At 42.4% G+C, this 22,435-nt stretch overlaps 1 protein-coding gene across 3 annotated transcripts in view; it reads left to right on the top strand.

Annotated features, from left to right (window-relative positions):
* Positions 1-22,435, top strand: part of syne1a (spectrin repeat containing, nuclear envelope 1a) — a 144,832-nt gene that overhangs the window by 72,253 nt on the left and 50,144 nt on the right. For all 3 annotated transcript variants that reach the window (XM_067572353.1, XM_067572352.1, XM_067572351.1), the window contains 22 exons: positions 1,849-2,031; positions 2,383-2,526; positions 3,831-3,986; positions 4,953-5,117; positions 5,485-5,657; positions 5,859-6,012; positions 6,363-6,506; positions 7,007-7,171; positions 7,390-7,707; positions 8,613-8,768; positions 10,889-11,059; positions 14,637-14,963; positions 15,350-15,502; positions 15,827-15,994; positions 16,775-16,951; positions 18,173-18,319; positions 18,607-18,732; positions 18,839-19,015; positions 19,184-19,449; positions 19,657-19,813; positions 19,971-20,369; positions 20,578-22,182. In XM_067572353.1, coding sequence (XP_067428454.1) covers positions 1,849-2,031; positions 2,383-2,526; positions 3,831-3,986; positions 4,953-5,117; positions 5,485-5,657; positions 5,859-6,012; positions 6,363-6,506; positions 7,007-7,171; positions 7,390-7,707; positions 8,613-8,768; positions 10,889-11,059; positions 14,637-14,963; positions 15,350-15,502; positions 15,827-15,994; positions 16,775-16,951; positions 18,173-18,319; positions 18,607-18,732; positions 18,839-19,015; positions 19,184-19,449; positions 19,657-19,813; positions 19,971-20,369; positions 20,578-22,182 — 5,631 coding nt within the window. The remainder of the gene's footprint in view (positions 1-1,848; positions 2,032-2,382; positions 2,527-3,830; positions 3,987-4,952; positions 5,118-5,484; positions 5,658-5,858; positions 6,013-6,362; positions 6,507-7,006; positions 7,172-7,389; positions 7,708-8,612; positions 8,769-10,888; positions 11,060-14,636; positions 14,964-15,349; positions 15,503-15,826; positions 15,995-16,774; positions 16,952-18,172; positions 18,320-18,606; positions 18,733-18,838; positions 19,016-19,183; positions 19,450-19,656; positions 19,814-19,970; positions 20,370-20,577; positions 22,183-22,435) is intronic.

Genomic DNA, 22,435 nt, shown 5'->3' with positions numbered 1-22,435 from the left:
ATAAACCAGAATTTTTTTTAGCCTGTTGAGGGAAGAAAATCAACAATCTTCATGTCATAATAGTCTTTTTGTCTTATTTCACCTTTGGACTACAACTGACTTTTGTGTGGATTTTAGATTTAAATCCATAGACGTTTGGGTTCACTCTAAATTTGCAATTGTTAGTTACAAACTAGGGTTACTTTTTAACTTTTTGGGAATGCATTAGGAAGACTAAGCTAAGATTGCTACCATAAAAGGAATTGCTAAAAGTTAAATGATGTAATGTAATGTAAGAATCAATCTGCTTTCAATGGAGATTGCTCAAAGGGATTTCTGTTTTTAAATATCCACTGTTGAGTGTCCTCCGGTGGGCTTGTTGGAGTGGCGGGACCTGCCATAGGCTTGATATGGTGGGAGTGGGCAGATAGCCAGGAGGGATAAGAGAAAGCACCACAGCAGGGTCTCTGTGCCATTCTCTTCAAAATATCTCTGTGTGTCTCTCTTTCTGAGAAGTCTGCGTCTTTCTCAGAGAGGCTGGCAGGTGTAACAGTCTGGCAGCCTGTTTAAAGCACCCCAGGGCCCTGGCTAAGAGTCAGGTGCTTGTTGGTTAAGGTAGACGTCCCCACATCTCTGCACCAGACAGTTAATTACCTCTCAGACACCTGACCATGTCCGCCACTACGTTACCACCAAGGAATTGACATTATTGCTTTGAGCTGAGCTTAAACAGTAAGACACTGATAAAGCACAGAACTTGATTTTACTCCAGCGTTTGAGATTGTTATTCAGCGCGGGTAGTACATGTGGTGCTTGATTTATTTTATCAGCAGGCACACAGTCAAAGAGGAGAGAAGCAAGTTCAGAATGTCAAAAGTACAAGAGCAGACTGTTGCATTTTCCAAACGGATGTCAAAGACGGGAAGTTTTTGCATGTGCTCCCTCAGAAGTTTCTAGTGTAGCTTAGAGGATGAGAGGGAATGTCATAGAGAATATGGCAGTGGAGGAGAGAGGAATACAGAGGCGGTCATGTTTTATTTATTATTGACTTGGTGAGGAATGTGGAACAATGTTTCCACATGGCTGACCTCCAGGAGGGCCAGCATGGGAGGGGCAGAGGCATCCATTGTGTCACGCTTAATTGATGGTATACAGTTACACTGGCAGGGGGAGAGTGGTAGTAAGTGTGAAACAGACAGTGGATGAACATAGAAGAGAGAGATGATAAAGAGACATGTTGAAAGACGGAGAGCGACAGAGACTTTCTATGGTTGTGTGTGGCTACACTCTACCAAATGTGTGTGTGTGTGTGTGTGTGTGTGTGTGTGTGAGAGAGAGAGAGAGGAGACTGGAGCTGCAGTGTGTGTAAGTGATGTGCTGACTGCACAGATGGTGGAGTGGTCCCTGCTGCGCTACTGTCATCGGCTCAGCTCTGAGGGAGGGGTGTTTTGTGTGTATGCGTGTGTGTCTGTGTATGCGTGTGTGTATGTGTACGTTTTCTGTGGGTGGGTACGGAGGAGCTATGTAAAAACCAACACATTTCAGGCTCACTGACTTTCCTTATCTGTTATTGCCTCCCCGGGTCAGGCCCCTCCTTCTGCCCTTGCATATGGAATTAGTAATGATTTGATCTAATTACTGGTTTTGACCATGTAAGGTGAGATTCTGGGACACCGAAGAAAAATCTGTTGACCACGTAGTCTATGACCGTATTGATTTCAGTTGCCCATCAGTCGTCTCGGAAGACAAAAAGAAGTTGGGGATTGTCATTCAGTCAGTTTCTTTCACTTTCACACGCTCCTCCCTTTTGTGTGTGTGTTTGTGTTAAATAGTCACAGTTCCTTTGTCTTTGTCTGTGTATCCCCACAGGAGTTCTTGAGTGACAGGGAGCATGGCCAGGCCAGGCTGAGTACAGTAGGAGCCAGTGGGGAGCTGCTGATGGCTGTGGTGTCCAAAGACAGAGTGGAGGGAATCAAGGCCAAAGTGGCAAACGCAAGAGAGGACTGGAAGAGCCTGATGAATAACCTACAGATGAGGGAGGATGCACTCAAGGTCGGTTAACATTTACTTTTGTCTGGTATGGCTTTCTTTACCAAGGACTCTTCTGAAAAGAAAAACAGGATCTCAAAGGGACTAAAACATCAACTGTGTGGTTTGGATTTTAACATGAATGCAGACTTTGTATTTTTATGCAGTATGTCCATGTTTCTATGCTTATTTTCCCGATTATACACACATTAAATTGATTTTGTTTCATTTTACTTGTTGTGAAACCCATAAATAATTGCTCTTTAGCATGAAATTGCTTCTTTAAACCGAGTTGTGTCCATTTGTGCAGAATCACTTCGTATATAAATTGTTATCACTGTGTCTGATGGGTTACTGTATGTACTATATTTCCAGAACTTGCAGTCTCAGATGACGGAGTTTGAGGCCAGTGCTGAGCCTCTGCAGGACTGGCTGAACAGCACCGAGATCAGAGTTCAGGAGAGCAGTGCTCGGCTGCACGACCTCCCAGCCAAGAAACAGGAGCTCAGCAAACTACAGGTATTTTAGAGCACAAAAGACCTGCTGCTCATACAGTCACGCCTGACTCTACTCTGTGTGGGGTTCTTATACTGGTTGATTTGTGATTCCACACAGTATTGCCAGTGCACAAGCCTCAGCTGGATATCACAGCTTTGTTAAAATTACATGACTCCAACTATTGTTATTATTCATGGATCCACCTCTTGGATTTTTACAGTGTTTTATGGACACTCCTGTAGCAATAGGATTTGTTTTATATCAGGCCTTTTTAATCCATACTGATCCATTTTTCAGTTAAATTACATTATGTCATACCAAGTGCGCTCCTTACATTTCTCTTCTCAGCTGCTATCACTGAAGTTCTCTTATTTCCTCTCTTCAAACCTTGTCATTCCACCATAAATTGAATATTAAGTAGATTTTCCAAGAACACTAAATAGTCGTGGCTCTCCATCAGATACACATCCCTGAAGTACAATCTCAAATCAGCTGGGAAAAGGAGGAGGACCTAATTACATTTGTTGAGCACCACTAGATCAAAATAGAGCAGCGTCTTGACACAATAGTCAGAGGAAAAGTCCAGAAATCTAATTAATTCTCCTTCTGTCACAGCTGAAGCACTGCGTGGCTAAAAGGCCCTTTTCAGGATGCGATAACAGCCTCTGCCATGTCTGGCAGAGACAAAAAAGGGAAGAGAGGCACGGAGCGTTAAAAAGATAAAACTGACAAAGGAGCAAAAAAATATATCAAGCCCATCTCAAAGCTCTGCCCTTATCGTTGTTGCTATTTTTGTATTTACTCTGTCGCCCGCTGTAGCACTTCTCCACGTTGCCTTTTGTCTGGCCCTGCAAGCAATTACATTTCTTCCCTCAGCACCTGAAGTATAATACAATACATGCAGGCTTGTCTCCTCACCCTGGTCTGTGCTGTGGTGTCTAACTGAATAACTGCATTTCCTTTTAAAAAACGAACATCAAGAGAAATACTGCTGATGCTGTTTTTTTATGATGTTCTTATCCCCTGTCTTTATCCGTGTATATTGATGTGCTGTTGTTGCTCTGACTGTTCTTGTGACATATTAACCCTCCTCTGTGCCTCTCACATCCTTTTCTACTTTTTGTCCTTCTCATTTTGTCAAATTTTGATTCACATTTTTGTGGTGCCTTACACACTACTATCCTCTCTGTTGTGCTCCATTACATCTGTCACCTACATATAACCCTGCCCTCTCAACTGTGCTCACCCACATCCTATCGCTTCTTCACTTCTATTACTTCATTTCCACCGTCATCTCCTCCTACTCCTCCTTCATACTGGCCCAGTGTGTGCTGGAGGAGATGGCCAGTCGGGAGACAGAACTGAGCAGTCTCAGGGAAAGAGCTCATCGTCTCTGGGAGGGACAGGCAGCTGGCAAGGGCTTCGTCCACCGAGTATCCCAGCTGTCAGCGCAATACCTAGCTGTCAGCAACTTAACCAAGGTAACACTGCTCCCACCCTGTTTACCCTCTGCCCCCCTTTCTTGTCCACTTATCTGTGCTTCTGTCTGAAAAATAGTACAGCATGCTGAAATATGCCCCGCTTGATTCATGTACTGTTTGGAAACTACAGAGCCTTCTGTCCAGCCATGTTGTTTACTGTTGCTCTCTGTGATGTGCTGTGTCATGCATTATTCCTCGGTCGCACATCAGTCACAGTTGCTGTAATCAGCTTGCCTCAGGTAAAAAATATTGCTCCCAAGAAAGTCTCGATATCCAGAGTAATTTACCTGAGCACAGTAATCTATCTTTCACCTCCAAAAGGTCCTCGCAGTTGCAGCCTCATCAGACATAAGAAAGGCCAAGGCTGTGTAGCTTACCTTTATCCACTAAAGCACTTCTGAAATGCCACAGCTGAAATGTGCCAGTGCTTGAGAAACTGACCTTTTTGAAACTCTCATTAGATTGGTCACACTCTTGTGATTAATTTTACATGGCATAGAACAAAACATTACATTGACCGCAAAGCACCATTCCTCTTACCTCAGGACAATGAGAGTGCCCCAACGATGATGAATGGCGTTTATTTACTTTGCTGGCCAGCTGGTGGAGCGCTATTTTTAGGTCTTCTTCCCTGCCAGACTTGGAAACAAGGAATGAAATCGTTTAGAATTGCCACTTGTAGATTGTTACTGTAGCTCTGCTTTTCTCCACTCTACGGTTACAGATGTTAAAGATGTATGAATGATGACTGCAAACAAAAAACATGCGGGGGTGGGGAAGTCTTTGGAGACGTCTGTGTGGAAAGACTGTAATTTCAAATACAAACAGAAATATATGAAGACAATATGGTTATACACCTGAAAAGACTTTGTTCTAAATCCTCAGTTCAGTGTTAACCTGTTTCTCAGAGCCACTGTAGGTCTTGAATGAGTGTGTTTACAGTGCTGTTCTCTGATCTCTCTAAAGGACAAGGCTTCCAGGATTGAGCGTATAGTAGGGGAACACCGCCTATTCTCTCAGGGCCTTAAAGAGCTCCAGGACTGGGTGTGTGAAGCTCAGAGGGTCCTCGGCACTTGCATCTCCACCACCACTGATAAGGGCGTGTTGGAAGACAGGATGTTACAGCTGGAAGTAAGGACGAACAAGACGGGTTTGGGATCCCTTAAAGGAATACACACATGTTTTTCAGAGATTAACATAAGTATTGGTGATAGTCATTTTATGAAATTATCATTGTCTCAGACGTGAGAAAATCTGGTTTTGTAGCAGATCTAACACTGAAACAGTATATACTTGAGCAAAATCTGGCAGTTTTATGTCAAGATTATAGCTACAGCAGCATTTTGACAGAGCAATAATTTAGCAAATTATGTCCAGGGTACACGTTTTTTTTTTTAATCAAAACCCTGATGCATTCCCTTAATGTTGTAGAAAGCAAAGTCCTCAGATTAGGCCTCAGATATATATTTTTCAGCTGATCTTTTTCCTCTATTTGCAGGCCTTGCTAGCTGCCCGACAGGAGCGAGAGATCCAGCTAAAGATGCTGCTGACACGGGGAGAAGCAGTTCAGAGAAACACTTCAGCCGAGGGGGTCCCGGTTATTCGCAAACAGATCCAGGACCTCAAAGACTCATGGGACTCCCTGCTTTCTGCCTCCATCCAGTGTAAAAGGTTGTGATCTTGAATCTGATCAATCTGTCAGTCAAATGATGAATAGGACGGGGAACTGTCTAGTTTCACTTGATGGATATCATTTAGTTGAGAGGTTACAGGGACAATCAGATTTAAACGTCTGCATATGATGTATGTGTGTATTTGTGTGCGCGTGTGTGTTGTTTCCTGTGTGTTAACATGACCGTGTTGATGTAACAGCCAGCTGGAGGGCGCTCTGTCGCAGTGGACCAGCTATCAGGAGGACGTGGGTCAGTTTGTGCTGTGGATGGACCGGGTTGAGGAGACGCTAAGCTGCTCAGACAGGCAGTACTCTGAGATGAGAGACAAGACTGCTAACCTGGGAAAGACCAAGGTATCAAACAATATCTCATTAATAATGGCTAGTTTAAACTCTAGAAAATATCTAGAATAAGATTTCCCAAACCACATGTATGTATCAGACAAATCAGCAAACAATGGCAAGTGTTTAGAAGATGATTTGACTCGCTCTCCTTTAATACTTAAGCCCTGTTAACAACTATATAAATCTATATCTGCAAATTAAGATGCAATGTGCTTAAAATGTATTCACAAACTTTTATTTTATATTTTTTAAGTTAATTGACATTTACCTTTTCTAATCCATGTCTTATTCTGAACATTTATACCCCAGAGCCTCCCAGTTAGATGTACTACAATGAGTATGTTCTTATTTCACTCCAGCTTCTCTATGAAGAAGTATTGAGTCACAGTAGTCCTTTGGAGACCATTGCCACAAAGGGGTCCAATATGGCGGAGCACTACACTACCCAGCAGGAGGTGCAGCAGCTGCAGTGCAGATACAACGCCCTCAAAGAAAAGGCCAAGGTTCTTACCCACAACATACGGTTTCATTTTTTTCCTCTGAGGGCTTTTGAATAATAAATGATTGTTTTGAAAATTTTCCTCTGAACGCCTACTTCATGTTGTTTCATAGATCTCAATTATATTCCTACAAATTGTTGGAGAGTGCAACCTGTATGTTGAACATTTTAGGAACTTCTCAAATGATAATTTAAAATTCATTATGTGTTTTACTTTGTTGTTTACAGATTTAAAGACAAAGACATTCATTTCATCTACAAAGTACATTAAATATTTTGCTGCTCACAGATTATGTTCAGATGTAGTTCAGTTTTTCAGTTTCAAACCATTTAACACAGTATTGAGGCAACATTTTTTCAACTCAGCTTTCAGACAGGGCTCTTAATTATTGTGTCCTGTGCAAAACACTTTTCAACAAGCTCCACTGTCCACTGCTTCTGTGATACTGAACAGGCATACATACCCCTTTGTTCCAGTAATGTCTCCAACCTGTTGTTTTACAGAATGCTGTCAGTAAGGCCAAAGGACTGGTGCTGGTCCATCAGGAATATCAACGGGGGTTACATGTGTTCGAGGACTGGCTGGAGCAAGAACAGGCCACTCTGGCATCGTTGTCCCATCCAGAAGGTGTTGTGGATACACTAGAGAAGACACTGCAACAGCTACAGGTAGTGATAATGTGAAGTTTGAGCAGGGAGTGTTCAGATATAAGCTTTCATGTATTGATGTGCAGTCTTAAACACACAACCCTCATTTTACCTGTGTAAGGGCTAAAACAGATTTTTATTAACAAGGCCTTGGGCACCTGACCTTTTTAGCAGCTGAACCACTTTTAACACTTCAGTGCCACAGTTTCTTTATTCTTACCTTCATATTTTCCTCATAGCTCCTACAGGAACGCTGTTCAAATGGCCAGTCTTTGCTCTCCTCTGTGCTGACCAGCAGAGAGCGAGTAATCCCGTGGGGTATACCTCAGATTGAGGACCGAGCCCTGGACACCGCTCAGCGGGAGTGGGGGGCTTACCAGGGTCGTCTGGAGGAAACTCAGGCCCAGCTGAGCTCCACACTGGCCAGACTGAGACAGATGGGTCAAAGGTTTCTGAGCCTGGCCCAGTGGCTGGAGGAGATGGAGAAGGTGGCTAACTTTAGGCGTCATCGGAGGTCAAACAGAGCCACCAAGGAGACTCAGTTGAAGAAACTCCAGGTCAGAGAGAGACGTGCGCTCTTAGTATTTTGTGCAACTGTCAATACTGTAAGACTAGTTTGATAACCTGCTTTCTCTTGTTAATATTAGTCTCTGGTAATATTTTCTAGAAATATCCTTCTCTCTTTCACTGGTATTCACATATAGTAACAACATCAATTTAACAGTTACACCTGGTTACACTGCAGATCACACATTTACTTTAATTCAGTATTTTTGACAAGAAGAACAATAACAAGCAGCTCACCTTTTCTTCATACTAATTTTAAGCTTTAAGTAGCAAAGAGCTAACCTACAAGAAATCAACTGTGACTGAATTTCAGTGGCTCTAAATGAATCCTATCAAAACTCCTGGTTCTGCCTTTGATTCCTCCTTTGTCACATCCAGGCAGAACCTAAAACAATGTACCAATTCATGTACCCAAAACTCAGTTACAAAAATATCTGAGCCAAAACTATCATTTTGCCTTTCAGAATTAATGTTATTAAACATCCTGTAGCCTCGCAGCACCATATATCACTTTTCTTACTCATATTGTAACTCTGAACATGGACTCTACTCACAGCATGCATTTGAATAAAAACAGCAATCCTACTGGGTCTCCTCCCTTTGGAGCATGCTTCCTGCCAGTGTCAGGATGTCAGACAGTCTCAGTACTTTCCTTCCCTGCATTTAGAGGGATATACACACACACACACATACACACACACACACACATAGACATAGAGACCCTTTGGCCTCATGTCTTGTTTGTTATTTCCTGTTTTCTTGTTCTCACATGCTTTATTATATGTATGCCATTTTGGCTTTTAAAAACCTAATTAGGCAACTAAGTCATGAATGAATTTGACTGGATTTTACTACTATTCAAATTCACACAATTCTCTGTGTCCCTTGTGAACAGGGGTGTCTTCAGGCAGTGCTCACACGGCAGGGAGAAGTCGATGGCCTCTCCTCCCTGGCCCAGCAGGTTTTGGAGGAAACTTACATCAGTAGTCGTGTTAGTGTGACTGCCACCCAGCTCACTGCCCGCTACCATTCACTGCTGCTCAACATACAGGTTAGAGAGTTTCTCTGCTGTTCAGTGATTCATATATCATACCTGAGTGAATATTCCCTTGTTATTTTCTGCATTTGTTTTTTCAATCAATGAATTCCATGTTTTGAAATGAATATCTTTATATGTGTGTTGGTTCGGTGGAAAAATACAAATTTGCATGTAGATTAAGTTTTTTATGTTCATATTTTTATGCGTAAGGACGACCTGCTTTATCTGTCAAAGCACTTTTCACAGGGAGGTACAGATTGAAAATGAATTTGCTTACAGCAAGTTGAAATGGAGAAATTGTGATATGCAAGATTTTTTGCATTTTTTTTCCGATAACAGAGATCATTTGGCTATTAATAGTGTAGTGTAGTGTAAGCTATTAGTGTAGCCATATGTGGAATATGTTTCTAATGAGAATGTTGGTAGATGTTTGAGTTTCATTAGATAAGTGTTTTCTTCATCTGTTCAGCTGTTTCTTCCTATGCTAGAAACCCAGTTCTTCTCAAATTAAAATTACTAAGACCAACATATGTAAGCACAGTTGTATAAACTCTGAATAAAGTACTCATCAGCTGTTATACGTAACCTTGATAGCATCTATGCTACAATAATTTATGTATTATCATATTAGGACTTAACAAAGAATCTGGTGTCCAGGAAGACTGCCTTGCTGCCAGACATGTGCAATAATAAATTTCCTGTCCATCAAAACATTTTCTTGGTAAAGACCACCGGGCATCATGAGTTGGATCACTTTTGTGCTCTACTGTCTCAAGCAGAGATAGAAAAAATATGAATACGTGAGCATTGCCATCGAGGTCTCTGCCCGCAGTGGGCTTTTCACACATGGTTATGCTCTCTCACCATGGAATTTACTCCAGTGAGTCTTTGGACTCTGTTTCTGTAACACCCCATTGAAGTAGCTTTGAGAGTTATGCCTGTGAGCCCAGCCTGTGTTGTTCTGTATACTCAGATCCAGCCTCTCTATTTGTCTGCTCCTCTGGGGGAGACTAAAGGAAAATCAATGGGGCTCCTCTGGTCTGGGGCTTAGGCTGTAATTAAACGCTACAGAAGGCAATCTCACACCCGGCACCAGGAGTGGAAAAGCTTTGCCCGCACTGCATTGATTTTTACGCCCTTAGTAACACATCTGAGTGTGCGTGTTTGTGAGTGTATCCCCCTCACTCCCGTACTTTGTTTCTCTGTCTCTGTTATACCCACACCCCTTCCTTCCCCTCTCAAAATTGACTCAAGCATGAATATATTTACAGTCATACCCACACTCATGTACACAGGCACATAACATCCCTCTCATACCATGGATTCTTGCAATTATACTGTGTGAAGTGGGGGCCATATGGGCTTGAGGTGGGAAGCTGTTACCTCTGTCTAGTCAGAAAAGGTGTGCACTCAGCACTATCAGCTAATTGGAGCTTCTCACCACAGGATTTGCAAGTTGAGTGAATAATGTGTCAAACCTGCAAGAATCCCTCTCCATCCTCATGGTGTTATTGACTCAAAATCTCAGTCAAGTGGATAATGCATCAAAAACATAAAGCCCCTCTCTACCTTGTAGTGAAGCTATTGACATTCAGCAGATGAAAGAGGAGGAGGGAAACGGATATTTTCTGTTTTGATGGCTGATCAGAGAGCTTTTAGTCCTTGGTGGCCTAAGACTGCTGAGCACATCACATACTTTAAAAAAAAGAGAGATAAAGACTACGTTTCCTGAATATTCCCTTGACCAGAGTCTTACCAACAATTCTGACCTCAGAAATAAAAAGAAGGCAGTGTTTGTTGAAGGTTATTAACCTTTATGGTCATACTATTAAATAGTATTTGGGTGAGGTAGGATACCAAATGTTCAATTAATTAGTAAATTCAATTTATATATTTGCCATTAATCTACTGATCTACTGCCAGTATGACCACATTTAGTATATCACTGTCATTATGTCTTCACACATTACAATATTAATGTAAACAACATGCAAAAAGAACATAATGCACTAAATGCAGTTTGAGGGCAGTGTCCAATAACTGTAAAAATGTTTGTACTGTATCAATATCATTCTTGAAGATCCAATATTTGTTGGAATTTACTTCTGACCTTTCATTCAATCATTTTTCAGGACATCATCAAGCAGCTACAGGAGGAGCTGAAGAGTATAGAAGAGGCTGAAAACCTTTGCGTGTCCTTCACTGACTGGCTCAGTTCAACTCAGAAAAGCTTCACAGCATTAACTGACAGTTCTGAACCTCTGGACCGCTTTGCCATGGACAAAAAGATGAAGAAATTAGAGGTATTTATCTATTAATCTGAGTTCCTACTGAATTTACATATGTGGTTAGGTGGTTAAAATTTAACGGCCACAGTTCATTTTTCAGAGGCAATTTGATATAAGGTGCAGTGCGGCGCTTAATACGCTTCCCTGAACAGGCTGCAAGAATTGTTGGGTATTACCATGGCAAACTGATGAGTTAGCAAGACTTCAGTTTGTAGTGGAACATTTGAGCTCAAATTCATCCGAGTCCAATATCCAAGCCAGCAAAATGTCCTTCTGCAATCTCGTTTTCTGCCAAGCAACATACGGCACCTGCTAGTAACATCAAGAGTACAGATTTCTTTGGCAGCTTCAGTACGCTTGGCCAGCAAAATATGTAAAGGCTATCTTTAGAGCTAGTAAAGCATTCAGTGTACCTATAATATTTGGTTAGCGCTTTAGACTAAGAGAACTTCACAGCATACTAAACTGTGGCATAATTGTAACAGTTCCTCTTTGTGCTCTTTTTGTCAAATGGACATTTTTGGGAAATAGCCCCTCTGAAACATGCACAGACGGCAATAAAAGGAAAATCACCACCATCGTTTACTTGACATAGTTCATATCAAGTGTGCAGTGGCTTGGATGAGTATGTGAGTATCGATCGGCTCTTTATGAAGACAAAGCGGATGCCGCTTTAGAGCAAGCATAGTAGCACGGTGAGACCCCCCACTGCGAGGCAGAGGATGAAGAAGCGCCGGTGTCAGGAGCCTGCTGGCACAGACACTGTAATTGATGCAGTGCCTTTACCGCTTCACATCACGCACACACACACACAGACACAGTTCTCTCCTCCAGCACTCATTTCATATCACAAAACCTATCCAAAGTACCAACTAACAAGCTGCACCAATCCCTAAACCCTGTGAATCCTCTGTGATTTTACAATTTTTTTTCACTTACTGTAAGTATCACTATATCTCATATTTATTTGTCTCCCGCACACACACATCCAGAAACCCATTTACAGACACACATAGACATTAACAATATGTCATCTGGTGTGGGCTTTGCTCTAATCCCTGTCTGGGATCGATGCTCCATCTCTGCATAGGGACTGAAGACATGCTGTCACGACATGTGTCCTTCCAGCACTGCAGATGATACACAAGTGCTTCACCACTTACTCATTCTCCTGCAGTGGGCTGTTCAGTGAACTGGGATGATTATGCATCGACACAAAGACTAGTAGTCAATAGCTATGTCAAGGGCCATTACTTGGATTTGTGTGTTTGTGTGTGTGTGTGTTTGTGTTCATGGTCATACGGCAATGATGCAGCTTGAAATGTGCTGTGACTTCATTAAGAAATTTGAAAATGAAAGTAATGTAGCAATGTGTCATGGTAAGAAATGGCATAGTTGGTAGTTTTGTTTTATTTTATATAATAAAATCCCACCCATTCCACAGTTTTACTCTTCTTATATAGTGCCTTAATTCACAACCTCTTATTTCTTTTTTGAAACATATTTTTTATTGATAGACTTTCATCCTCCAATATTTTGCTACCACAAATTGCCTGTAATTGCTGTTTGACAACCTAACTAAAATTGTAAACAGGGTAATATACAAAAAAAAAAAAAGAAAAAAGAAAAGGTCTCTCTGCCTTATTAAAACCACCCACCCCCTAGTTTTTAATTTACTGGCATTTCATTTATGTTCAAGGGCATTTTTCCACAAGTCTCTGTTTTTTTCTGATGTACACACTGCAGAAGGTAAAAACTGAATAGCTACATCTAAAAAATTTTATTTCATATCATAAATAATATATGCCTCTGGCACTATAAATGTCACTAGAACAATGAAGTATGCCTTATGAAGTAAGCTTTAATTTACTTTAAATCACTAAACAGTTATGGCTCTCTACCATTTAAACAAGATTTCCACCAGTAGAGAATTAAATAAAGCACAGACACGATGACATTAGAGCCAATAAACTGCTCACAGACTCACCTTAGTGATGTCTTACCTCTGTCAGTAGATAATGTAACTGATGGAAATGGTTGTCAGTGCCACACTAGATGTATTACAGTAGATAATGGAGCCTGAGAACTGATGCAGAATAAGAAACAGAATCACTAGCGATCATGATATATAATGGATACACAAGACCGTTGACATGAATTATTGGTGCTAACTTCGTACAAGACAGTTTACAGCATAAAGGGCTCACTGTGTGCAGGACCTCATAAATAATGTTCACCAGACAATAGCACTGTCTACTACTGTATCAAAGCATTAGCAGTATTCAATAACATGAGTCTAAGCAGGTTTCAACTCTTCAATCAATAGCTGATTTAATCTTAAAGCAGGTTGTGAGACCAAACTGAAAGTCATTTTCTTTTAAGTCCAGTCACCAAATTTTGTTCTCGGAGGAAATATGTGATGCTGAATGGTCATGGATCTTAATGCATCATTTGGACCAAATAAAGCCTCTGACAAACTATGTATAGAGCACTTACTGACTTAACTGAATCTACTACAAAGGACAATTACCACAGATTTTCATGTTTTAGCTCACGTTAATAAGTAAAATTGTGCGATACTGAGATATATTGAGTGTCTCTTGTTAAGGTCATGAGGCAGGAACACGGGCTGTGTTATTGGAATGATGAACATGCCTGGAGCTTCACATTAAGCAGGAAACGTGTGCAGACAAACACAGGTCTTGTTATATTATATTACCAACAGCAATAGCTGGAGATCTGGGGTTGTTGCAGCGTGAAGCTACCCTCTACTCAAGCAATAATAGACTGATGATGAAAGCTAGATGGCATCCCATTGAGTGGAGGTCTATGTGTGTGTATGGTGTGTTGTGGTTGCCCTGGAAACCCCTGCGGCTACTGCTGCCTGTTAAGGGTCCTTATAATTGGGTCCTCCTTTCATATTATTCACTGTGGTTTCTCCACACCATGACCTCCCAGTCATCTCCACATCTTGCCACGCAGGTGTCAGCCTACCTGATGGGTTCAAAGCCATTCAAACACTCTGCCAGGCAGGTTCGTGTAAATGGGGCAGCACTGGAGGTGAAGGACAAAGAATCAGTGATACTGTGATATTGAATGTTAACCTCAAAGACAACTTTGATAGTTGTATTTCCTCTTCTTAGAGCATATTTGCTACAATTAAGGTACACCAATACAGAGTCATTTACTGTCTCTTTCTTTAACTCAGCAGTTATAAAATGCTCTAGTTCAAGGTCATTCAGTAGAAAGTAATGGTGATGACACTGTAGCTGCACCCATGCTGAATATGTGTTCTCTTTCAAACATTCGCTCAGTATCTCACTATGGAGTACACCCGTCAGCGTAATCCGAAGATGCCCACTACCTTTACACCAGCACCATTGGCTGGCAGTTGGGACAACTGCGTCAAGAGAAGGGACATCCTCTCCCTACAAAAGGGATGATACACGACTGCCAGCCAATGGTGGTAATGGTATTTGGCTTCTGAGGACTACGCAGAGGGGCATACCCCATAGTGAGATACCTCACTCAAGTTATCAGAGAACCGGCGTTACCTCTGTAACCCAAAGTTTCTGCTCTCACTTTCACCCAGACTCTCCAGTCTGATCTCCAACATGGTCACAGTTTCCTAAAATCCCTGAGGGAGCGGGCAGAGCAGGCAGCAGGCTTCCTGGACGAGGCTGGAGCAGAGAGTTTAGGAGGGGAAGTGGAGGCCCGTCTTGCCCAGCTGGAGGAGCTGGCTGGTGGGTTGAGGCAGGAGCACAGCTTCCTGGAGCGGGCATTACTGCTAGCGAAGGAGTTTCAGGATCGCTACAAGGCTCAGGCCCAGTGGCTGGTGGAGACCAGGGCTTTGCTCAGCAGCCCGGTGGAGCCCAAGGCTGAACTGTATCAACGGAGAGCACAGCTAGCCAAGTACAAGGTAAAGCAGCAATTTTGTCTTTGTCTTTTACTGCATTTAAATTGAAATCAGAAGTATTAAGCTGGACAGAGAATTTGATTAATGCTGCTCTCAGTAATTTTGCACTTTGGTCGGTCCAAATAGCTTAATGACCTAACTGAATTTTATTAGCTTAATGGACACATATGACCTTGCGTGTCATTTCCCATTAACTCCAAAACTGAATGTATTTTACATAACTGTTGACGACTTTCCAAAGTATACATTTGCTTTTTATATTGATAAATGTTTATGGTAAGCTTTGGAAATGGTTGGCAGTATACAGTTGTAGAATCTATTTCAGTAAATTAGCCAGAGGATACTATCAAGACTACATATTGTCATTCTCTCTGTCCCTTGTGTTCCAGGCTCTGTTGCAAATGGTACAGTCCCATGATGGATCAATCAGGTCGGTGGTGGAGAAGGGAGACGCCCTGCTGGCCTCTGTCCATTATCCCTCCATCAGAGACAAAATGAACAGACTGCAAAAGGACTACACTGAACTGTGTAATACAGCCATGGTGAGAACTTGTGCTAAGATGATTTGTTTATGATGTACAGAGAAGAAAATCGAAATGCTCTATCCATGGAGGGGACTTTGCAGATTAATTGAAGCACAGGATGTGGTCCTTTAACAATTTCACCTGTTGATTATACATGCAACTATTAATATTGACAAGAGACGTTTAAAAAGTTTTTTTATTAATCTTTAAAGTAAATCAGACGAAGAGAAAGGGCATGTAACTCAGTGACAGTAAGGTGTAATCGTAATGGTTTGTTGCATAGGCTGATTGTAATCAGTATAATTTGTCTGTGTGTGTGTTTGTGTTCATTATGTGGTCCAGGCTCATGTGGAGAACCTTGAAGGCCAGGTGAAGGAACAGGAAGCGTACCACAATGAGCTCCAAGAAGTGGAGCGCTGGCTGCTCCAGATGTCCAGCAGGATGGTGACTCCTGACCCCACTGTGGGCAGAAGCCTGGAGGCAGCCACTCAACAGCTCGCCAGGCACAAGGTGATCAATCACATTACTTGATTTTTTTGTTGTTGTTTGCCGACTTTGTCGCATATGATACAGATGGAGTGCTCTCGTGCACCCATACCTATAAATTTAATTATTTCAACAATTCCTAATTGGTTTTTGCTAAACTGTCCATGGGAGGATCTCAGATTCAAGCCATTCTACTGGAAATATAGCAAACCTTAAGGTCTTATCCAACTGTTCTGGTTATTGTAATGCACAGATACGAAGAAGTTCATAATTTTTAGTGTCAGCTCTGCTGCCAACTGAAAACATTGTATTCCTGTTTGTTGTTAATGTGATTTTGTTAAGAGTAATTTACGCTGCACACACAATAGATGACATTATTGGTTATAGTACTCCTCCGTTTTGTGTAAAGATAACACATGACACAAGTTGTACGTTTAACGATTGTAACAGAACAAGTGACACAAAGCACAGACCTCAAAATAATTTTGATAAAATAACATCATATGAATTAACGGTATATCAATAGTAATGACGAATTTAATTCGGCATTAAATGTTGTCTCTTTGTAGTATCAGTCCAAATCTATAATAGACACTGTATTTAGAAACTCAGAGGGCCCAAGTCCTACAAAACCACTGTCCTTTTCTTCAAATTTGATCTTCCGTCATCCATTCAAGCCTGTTTAATACTCTGAGACACCACATTGTGTGGTGTCAGTCTGTTCTGACCTCCTGTGTCATTGACCAGTGGACAGACTCATCCATTCTCTAGCATCATCCTACTTGGTCACTTTGTCCTCCACAGGCCATCATGGAGGAAATAGCGGGCTTTGAGGATCGCTTGGCAGGCCTTAAGGAGCAAGGAGACCACCTGGTACAAGGCTGCGGTGAACGTGTACAGAGCAGGCTGAGACAGCAGGTCCAGGCTCACCAGCAAGGCACCAGAGACAGCTACTCTGCCATCTGTAGCACAGCACAGAGAGTGAGTGAGAAGGAGGAGGAGAAGGGAAGAGGGAGGGAGGGAGAGAGGGAGGGATGGGAAGCAGAGAAAGATGTGTATCCTGTCTTTGAAGCATTGAAATGATTTTTGCACATTTATAATGTAAGCACATTTACACATGCATCCAAGGCTGTGCATATGACCACACACACATGCACAGTCAACATATCAATGCTGTTAATATTCCAACAGCCAAGGCATCCACTTAATCCTAACCCATTCTGACACTTAAACCGTCTCTCAAGACAGTCCTTCACTGCCAGTGTAGAGGGCACGACCAATTAAGGCTGCCAAAGTGGAGCTCAACAGCAGCCATGCTCAGACGGACCCCACCAGCCAAAATCACTAACTCAATCTCCCCATATTAATCTCCGCATATCCCCTGTCAGCTCCACTTTTTCATGCCCGAGCCAAAAATGGTCACACGCCACTATTCAGTAGATCTGGCGAGCCCTCTAATCCAGCACCACTCTGTCATTTTGGCAACCTCTACTCTGTCATCATAGCTCACCTCCCAAGACACCACCTCCACCACCACTCGCACATCCAATCTGGCATTGTGTGATCCAGCCACACTTTACCAATACGCTGCTGGCTTCTCTACAACTGCACCTCCAGTGTTACGGTGGCTGCCAACTGTGTCCCAGCACAACACAGCTCTAATATCCTGCCTGCCACTTGCCACCATGCCAACCTTCTAGCCTTTGCCAAATACACTGGGCAGTTTGCCAATACGTGCCCCCCTTCATTCTCTCTTTCGGGCTCTCATATTAACACTGTCAATCAGACCTTGCTGTTTCACTCTCCCCTGGAGGGCATGGACGCCTCCACATTCAACACCTGTCAAATACAATGCTGCAAAACTGCCTACTTGTCAGGGTTTTATCATTTAATGTGTCTTTGTGTTTGGCTTTCCTGACTTCACAGCAATGCAGACTAGCGTTGTGCTCTCTACCTACTGTATCATTGAGTGTTTCTTTTGCTTCATATTTGTGTAATTGCATGTGTATATTTTACTGCTGTTGTTAGATGACATGTTGTCTTGGTTTCAGGTTCTTTCTTAAATTGGTATGAAGGAGTTTCAGGGCCGTAAATCTCATGAAATCATTTTTGGGTTAATTTTCTTACACGTTTAATATTTGGATTTATGATGGTCACATTTTAGACAAATAGCACTTTAATTTCTCCTGATGTGACTTGTAGGTATATCAGAGTCTGGACCACGAGTTACAGAGACATGTGAGTCTACAAGACACACTGCAGCAGTGCCAGAACTGGCTGACCTCTGTCTCAGAGGAACCAGAGCCTCCTACACATCCACCTCTCAGCCTGGAGGAGGCACTACAGCAGGTCTGTGAGCCACTACTCCTTAACAAAGTGTTTGGTATTTTTGCAAGGACTCAGTAGACAACATTACTGATTAGTTGATTGTCTTAATTTGTTTTAAAAATATTATTACACTTTGAATTAATGACTAGATCTCTGAATTAATAGATTCATATACATGGTTGTCATATAGCAGTGTTACGGATGGTTCTCTTGACATGTATGTATGGGGGACGGAAATGTGGGCAAAGTACATGTAGATTTGCAGCTTGTCCTGAACAGATCATAGGACCATTAACTATTTTTGGCAGGTGAAGCAGGAGCGGGCTCTCCAGGAACAGGCCAGCACCTACCTCCAGCTCGTGTGTTCATCCTGCGATCTGTCTGTGCCGAGAGTCAGGGAGACCGCAGGAGCTATCCAGCAGGTCAAACTCCAGGTCTGTTGGCTGCAAGAAGCTTTGAAATGAAACAGACCCTCATGTTGTTATGTTGGATCATAAATGTTTGCCATTGAAAAAGTTCCCATTGTCATTTTATGTCTAGACTGAGGAGCGTATGCTGCTTTGTGAGGAGGTAGCAGACAGCTGGAGGGACATCGAGGAGCAGAAGGCAGATCTGGAGGTCCAACTGAGAGAGACAGAGCAGCAACTTCAGAACCTCATTAGGAGACCTGCTGAGCTAGAGCCCAAGATTGCACAGAACCAGCTGGACAAGGCACAGGTCTGTGCTTGGTTTATGTGCTGATGATAAATGATTTTTGTTTTAAAAGTTTATTCTACAGCAACACTGTATTGTTGTAAAAGGAATTTGTCTAAGAAAACCTTTAAACAAAGCAAATCAACTCAAACCTTAAAGTGTGACTGCCAATGTCTGCTATCTTTCCTGCAGGAGTTCCTCCAGCAGATTAGGGAGAGGCAGTCTGAGGTAACCCATTTGAATGAGGCCATTGGTAGGCTGACAGGTGGACAGGACTCTCCTGCCCTGGAGGAGATAAGGAGACTAAGGAGGAGCTGGATGGAGCTGAGCCAGCGGGCGGAAGAGCTGGAGGCCCAGCGAGGGGAGGATATGCAGCGAAGTGGGGAATACCAGGAGAGTGTGGTCGCTGTGGAGGAACTTTTCCACCAAGTATCCAGGGAATGGGACTACCTTGCAAGGTAACAAGCTTTACTGTGGAGGGTGTTTTACTTTTTTTCAATGAGATTTTTTTAAACATACTGTACATTCATTTCCAAGTGAATGTAGGATGTATCCTGTATGTTTACAAGGCTCAATAAACAGTATTCACAGTATATACACACACTTCCTCTGCTGTTCGAAGCATTGGACCTGATATTCCTCAACCCATGTCTGTGTGTATGCAGGGCAGACACAGAAAGTACAAGTGAGCATCTAGAGGCTCTGAAGAAGCTGTCCAGTGACCTGGTGGAGCAGAGAGCAACTCTAGAAGAACTCAGGGACCAGAGACAGGCAATCCTACCTCGACTTAGTCTACTAGACAAGGAGCTGGTCAAGCAGCAGGTGAGAACAGTAAATGAATGCAACAATGTATTCGTCCTACAGATGGTGACACCTATAATGTAAATGTATAATGTAGTAACAGTATTTTTGTTTAGATTTTGTAGACTCCATCACTAAATCATTGCCCAGGTTTATTCAGTATTTTTCATATCACCAGGTGGGTCACCTGGAGCAGCGCTGGGCCCAACTTGAAACTCTGATTCAACAGAAGATCCAGGACTCCGCACAGACACTAGAAGATATGGCACGGGTAGAAACTCAGCTGAGGGATGCCCGGGAGTGGGTGGAGGAGCAACGGCCTGCACTTACCTCTGCGTTAAAAACCAGCCCACCCCCCGATCTGGCCCAGAGTTTCCTTTTTGACCACCTGAGTGTGTGTGTGGAGCTGGAGGCACGTCAGCAGCTGCTGGGTCAGGCAGTGAGTGATGCGCAAGCTGTGGCTTCCAGGCTGGGGCTGAGTGAGAAGAGATGCCTGCAGGAGCTCGTTGAGCAAGCCCAGACTGAGGTGGAGGCTCTGGGGGCTCGGGTGGCCCAAAGGAGGAAGTACCTCAGTAAGGTAAACAGCTGGAATTTTGTATTGGATGCTAGGAAAACTTAATTATGTCCTATAGGAACTAACTTTCTTCTAATCAGTCAGCCTGGTGAAAAATTAAGCCAGGTGGTCCAAGAAACAAATCTAAAATAACCAAAAATTGTTACTAATATGCTATTTCTCTCTTAAACAGCTGAAAATTTGTAATTAATATATGTAATTCTTTCTCTAGGCCTTCACAGAGAGGACACAGTTCCTTCAAGGACTTGGGAGAGCATTGTCTTGGGTACAACAACAGGAGAGGAAAGCTTTGATAGATGACCACATAGCACTTCTCCCTGAAGACCTTGCCAAACAGGCTGCTGCATGTCGGGGGGTCCAGAGTGGTTTACGAGTTTACCAGAGGGAGCTGGCGTCTCTCTGGGTACAAGGGCGAGAGCTAGAAAGAGATGCCACAGAAAAAGAGAGAACAGAAACCCTGGCGAAACTTGAGGAGCTACAGGCAGTCTTTGAAACTGCCCTCCAGAGGACCACCCAGCGTCTCGCAGACTTAGAGAAAGCCTTGACCTCCAGGAAGTACTTCCAGGTTGACTTGGACAAGACTTGCCACTGGTTGAGACGAGCGGATGCCATCACTTTCCCTGAAGTCAATCTTAGCAACATTGACGACAGCTCTGAATTGCAAACACAGCTGTCTAACTTTCAGAACGTCTTAGAACAAGCATCAGAATACGAGAACCTCCTTCTTATAGTCCAAAGAATAGGCCAGGAGATCCTCCCCACTCTGAATGAGATTGACCATTGCTACTTAGACGAGAGGCTTAATGCCCTGCCTCAACAGTACAACAGCATCCTAGCTCTAGCCAAAGAGAAAAAAGACAGAGTCCAACAAATAATCCTGGAGAGAAAAGAGTTCAGCACTTTTTTTGATATTACTCGTAATGCACTGGAGGAGCTTCAGGAGCAGTTTGACAATCTGGAGAAACAGACTATCAGTATAAGTGAGGAGGAAGTTGCTCGTCTAATCAATGAATACAAAAATATAAATGAAAGTTTATTCCATATAAGCCCTGCTGTAAGAGAACTTCATGGCAAAAATGAGGGGTTTCTCAGTATGGGCCAGACATACAGAGCTGAGGAGACACAGCAGCTGGTCTGTCTCGGGAACGCACTGAAAAGGAGAAATGATCAGAAAATTAAACACTTAGATGATTCATTGAAAACACTGGTTGAGCACAACAGAGTATTAGCAAAGTTTGACACAGAGTTACAATCTGTGAAAGAAAAACTGGTTACAATGAAGTCAGACACAGAACTAGGTACCGTGGATAAAATCACAAGTCTTTATTTGCTGCTTGAAAGTCTTGATTGTGTCAATTCACAGGCTGAAGAATGTAAACAACAAATTAAAGGCCTCGGTCTGAAGTTTGATCCTGCTGCCTTTCAGGAAATTACACTGCAGCTAGAATCATTGCTGTCTTTACGGTTTGATGTAAAATGTTTTGTTGAAGAAAGTGAAAAGAGTGTCAACAAGAATGAAGATTTCACAAGAGAGACTGAGAAAATGTTGGAATGGTTGAGGACAATTAAGGGCACATTGGAGAAGCCCTTGACCCTTTCAGAGGTCAAAGTTGACAGGGTACAAGAGGAAGTGCGGAAACTGAATATTATGGAAGAGGAAGTGAAAAGTAGATTGAGGGTAACAGATGCCTTGTGTAGTAGAGAAACACAAAGATTTTATAGTAGAAAGGAAACTATTCCTGCCCAAGTAGAAGAAAGACTACAGGAGCTGGCAAAGCTGGGGGCTGAAGTTCAACAAGAAATTTGCAAAAAACAGGTAAAGTGTTTATTTTCTTCAGAAATTAAACTCATTTTCTGCACATCTGCTCTTTCCTGATATACCTGTACTGCACAGTGCCTTTACATATAACATAATAATAAAATAATAATAAAATAATAAAAATCTCATGAAACCAGAATGGAAATTAGTCCCATAGCCAAGTTTAGATCCTCAGCTTATCAGGAATATGATCCATCATTCATAGCTTGAACTTACTGAATATTTTTTTCCATCTCCTTTTCCCCATACT

This window comes from Thunnus thynnus, chromosome 18, assembly GCF_963924715.1.
Source record: "Thunnus thynnus chromosome 18, fThuThy2.1, whole genome shotgun sequence".
NCBI lineage: Eukaryota > Metazoa > Chordata > Actinopteri > Scombriformes > Scombridae > Thunnus > Thunnus thynnus.
Note: the sequence above shows the minus strand (reverse complement) of the source record. Positions and strands in the feature narration are given on the sequence as shown.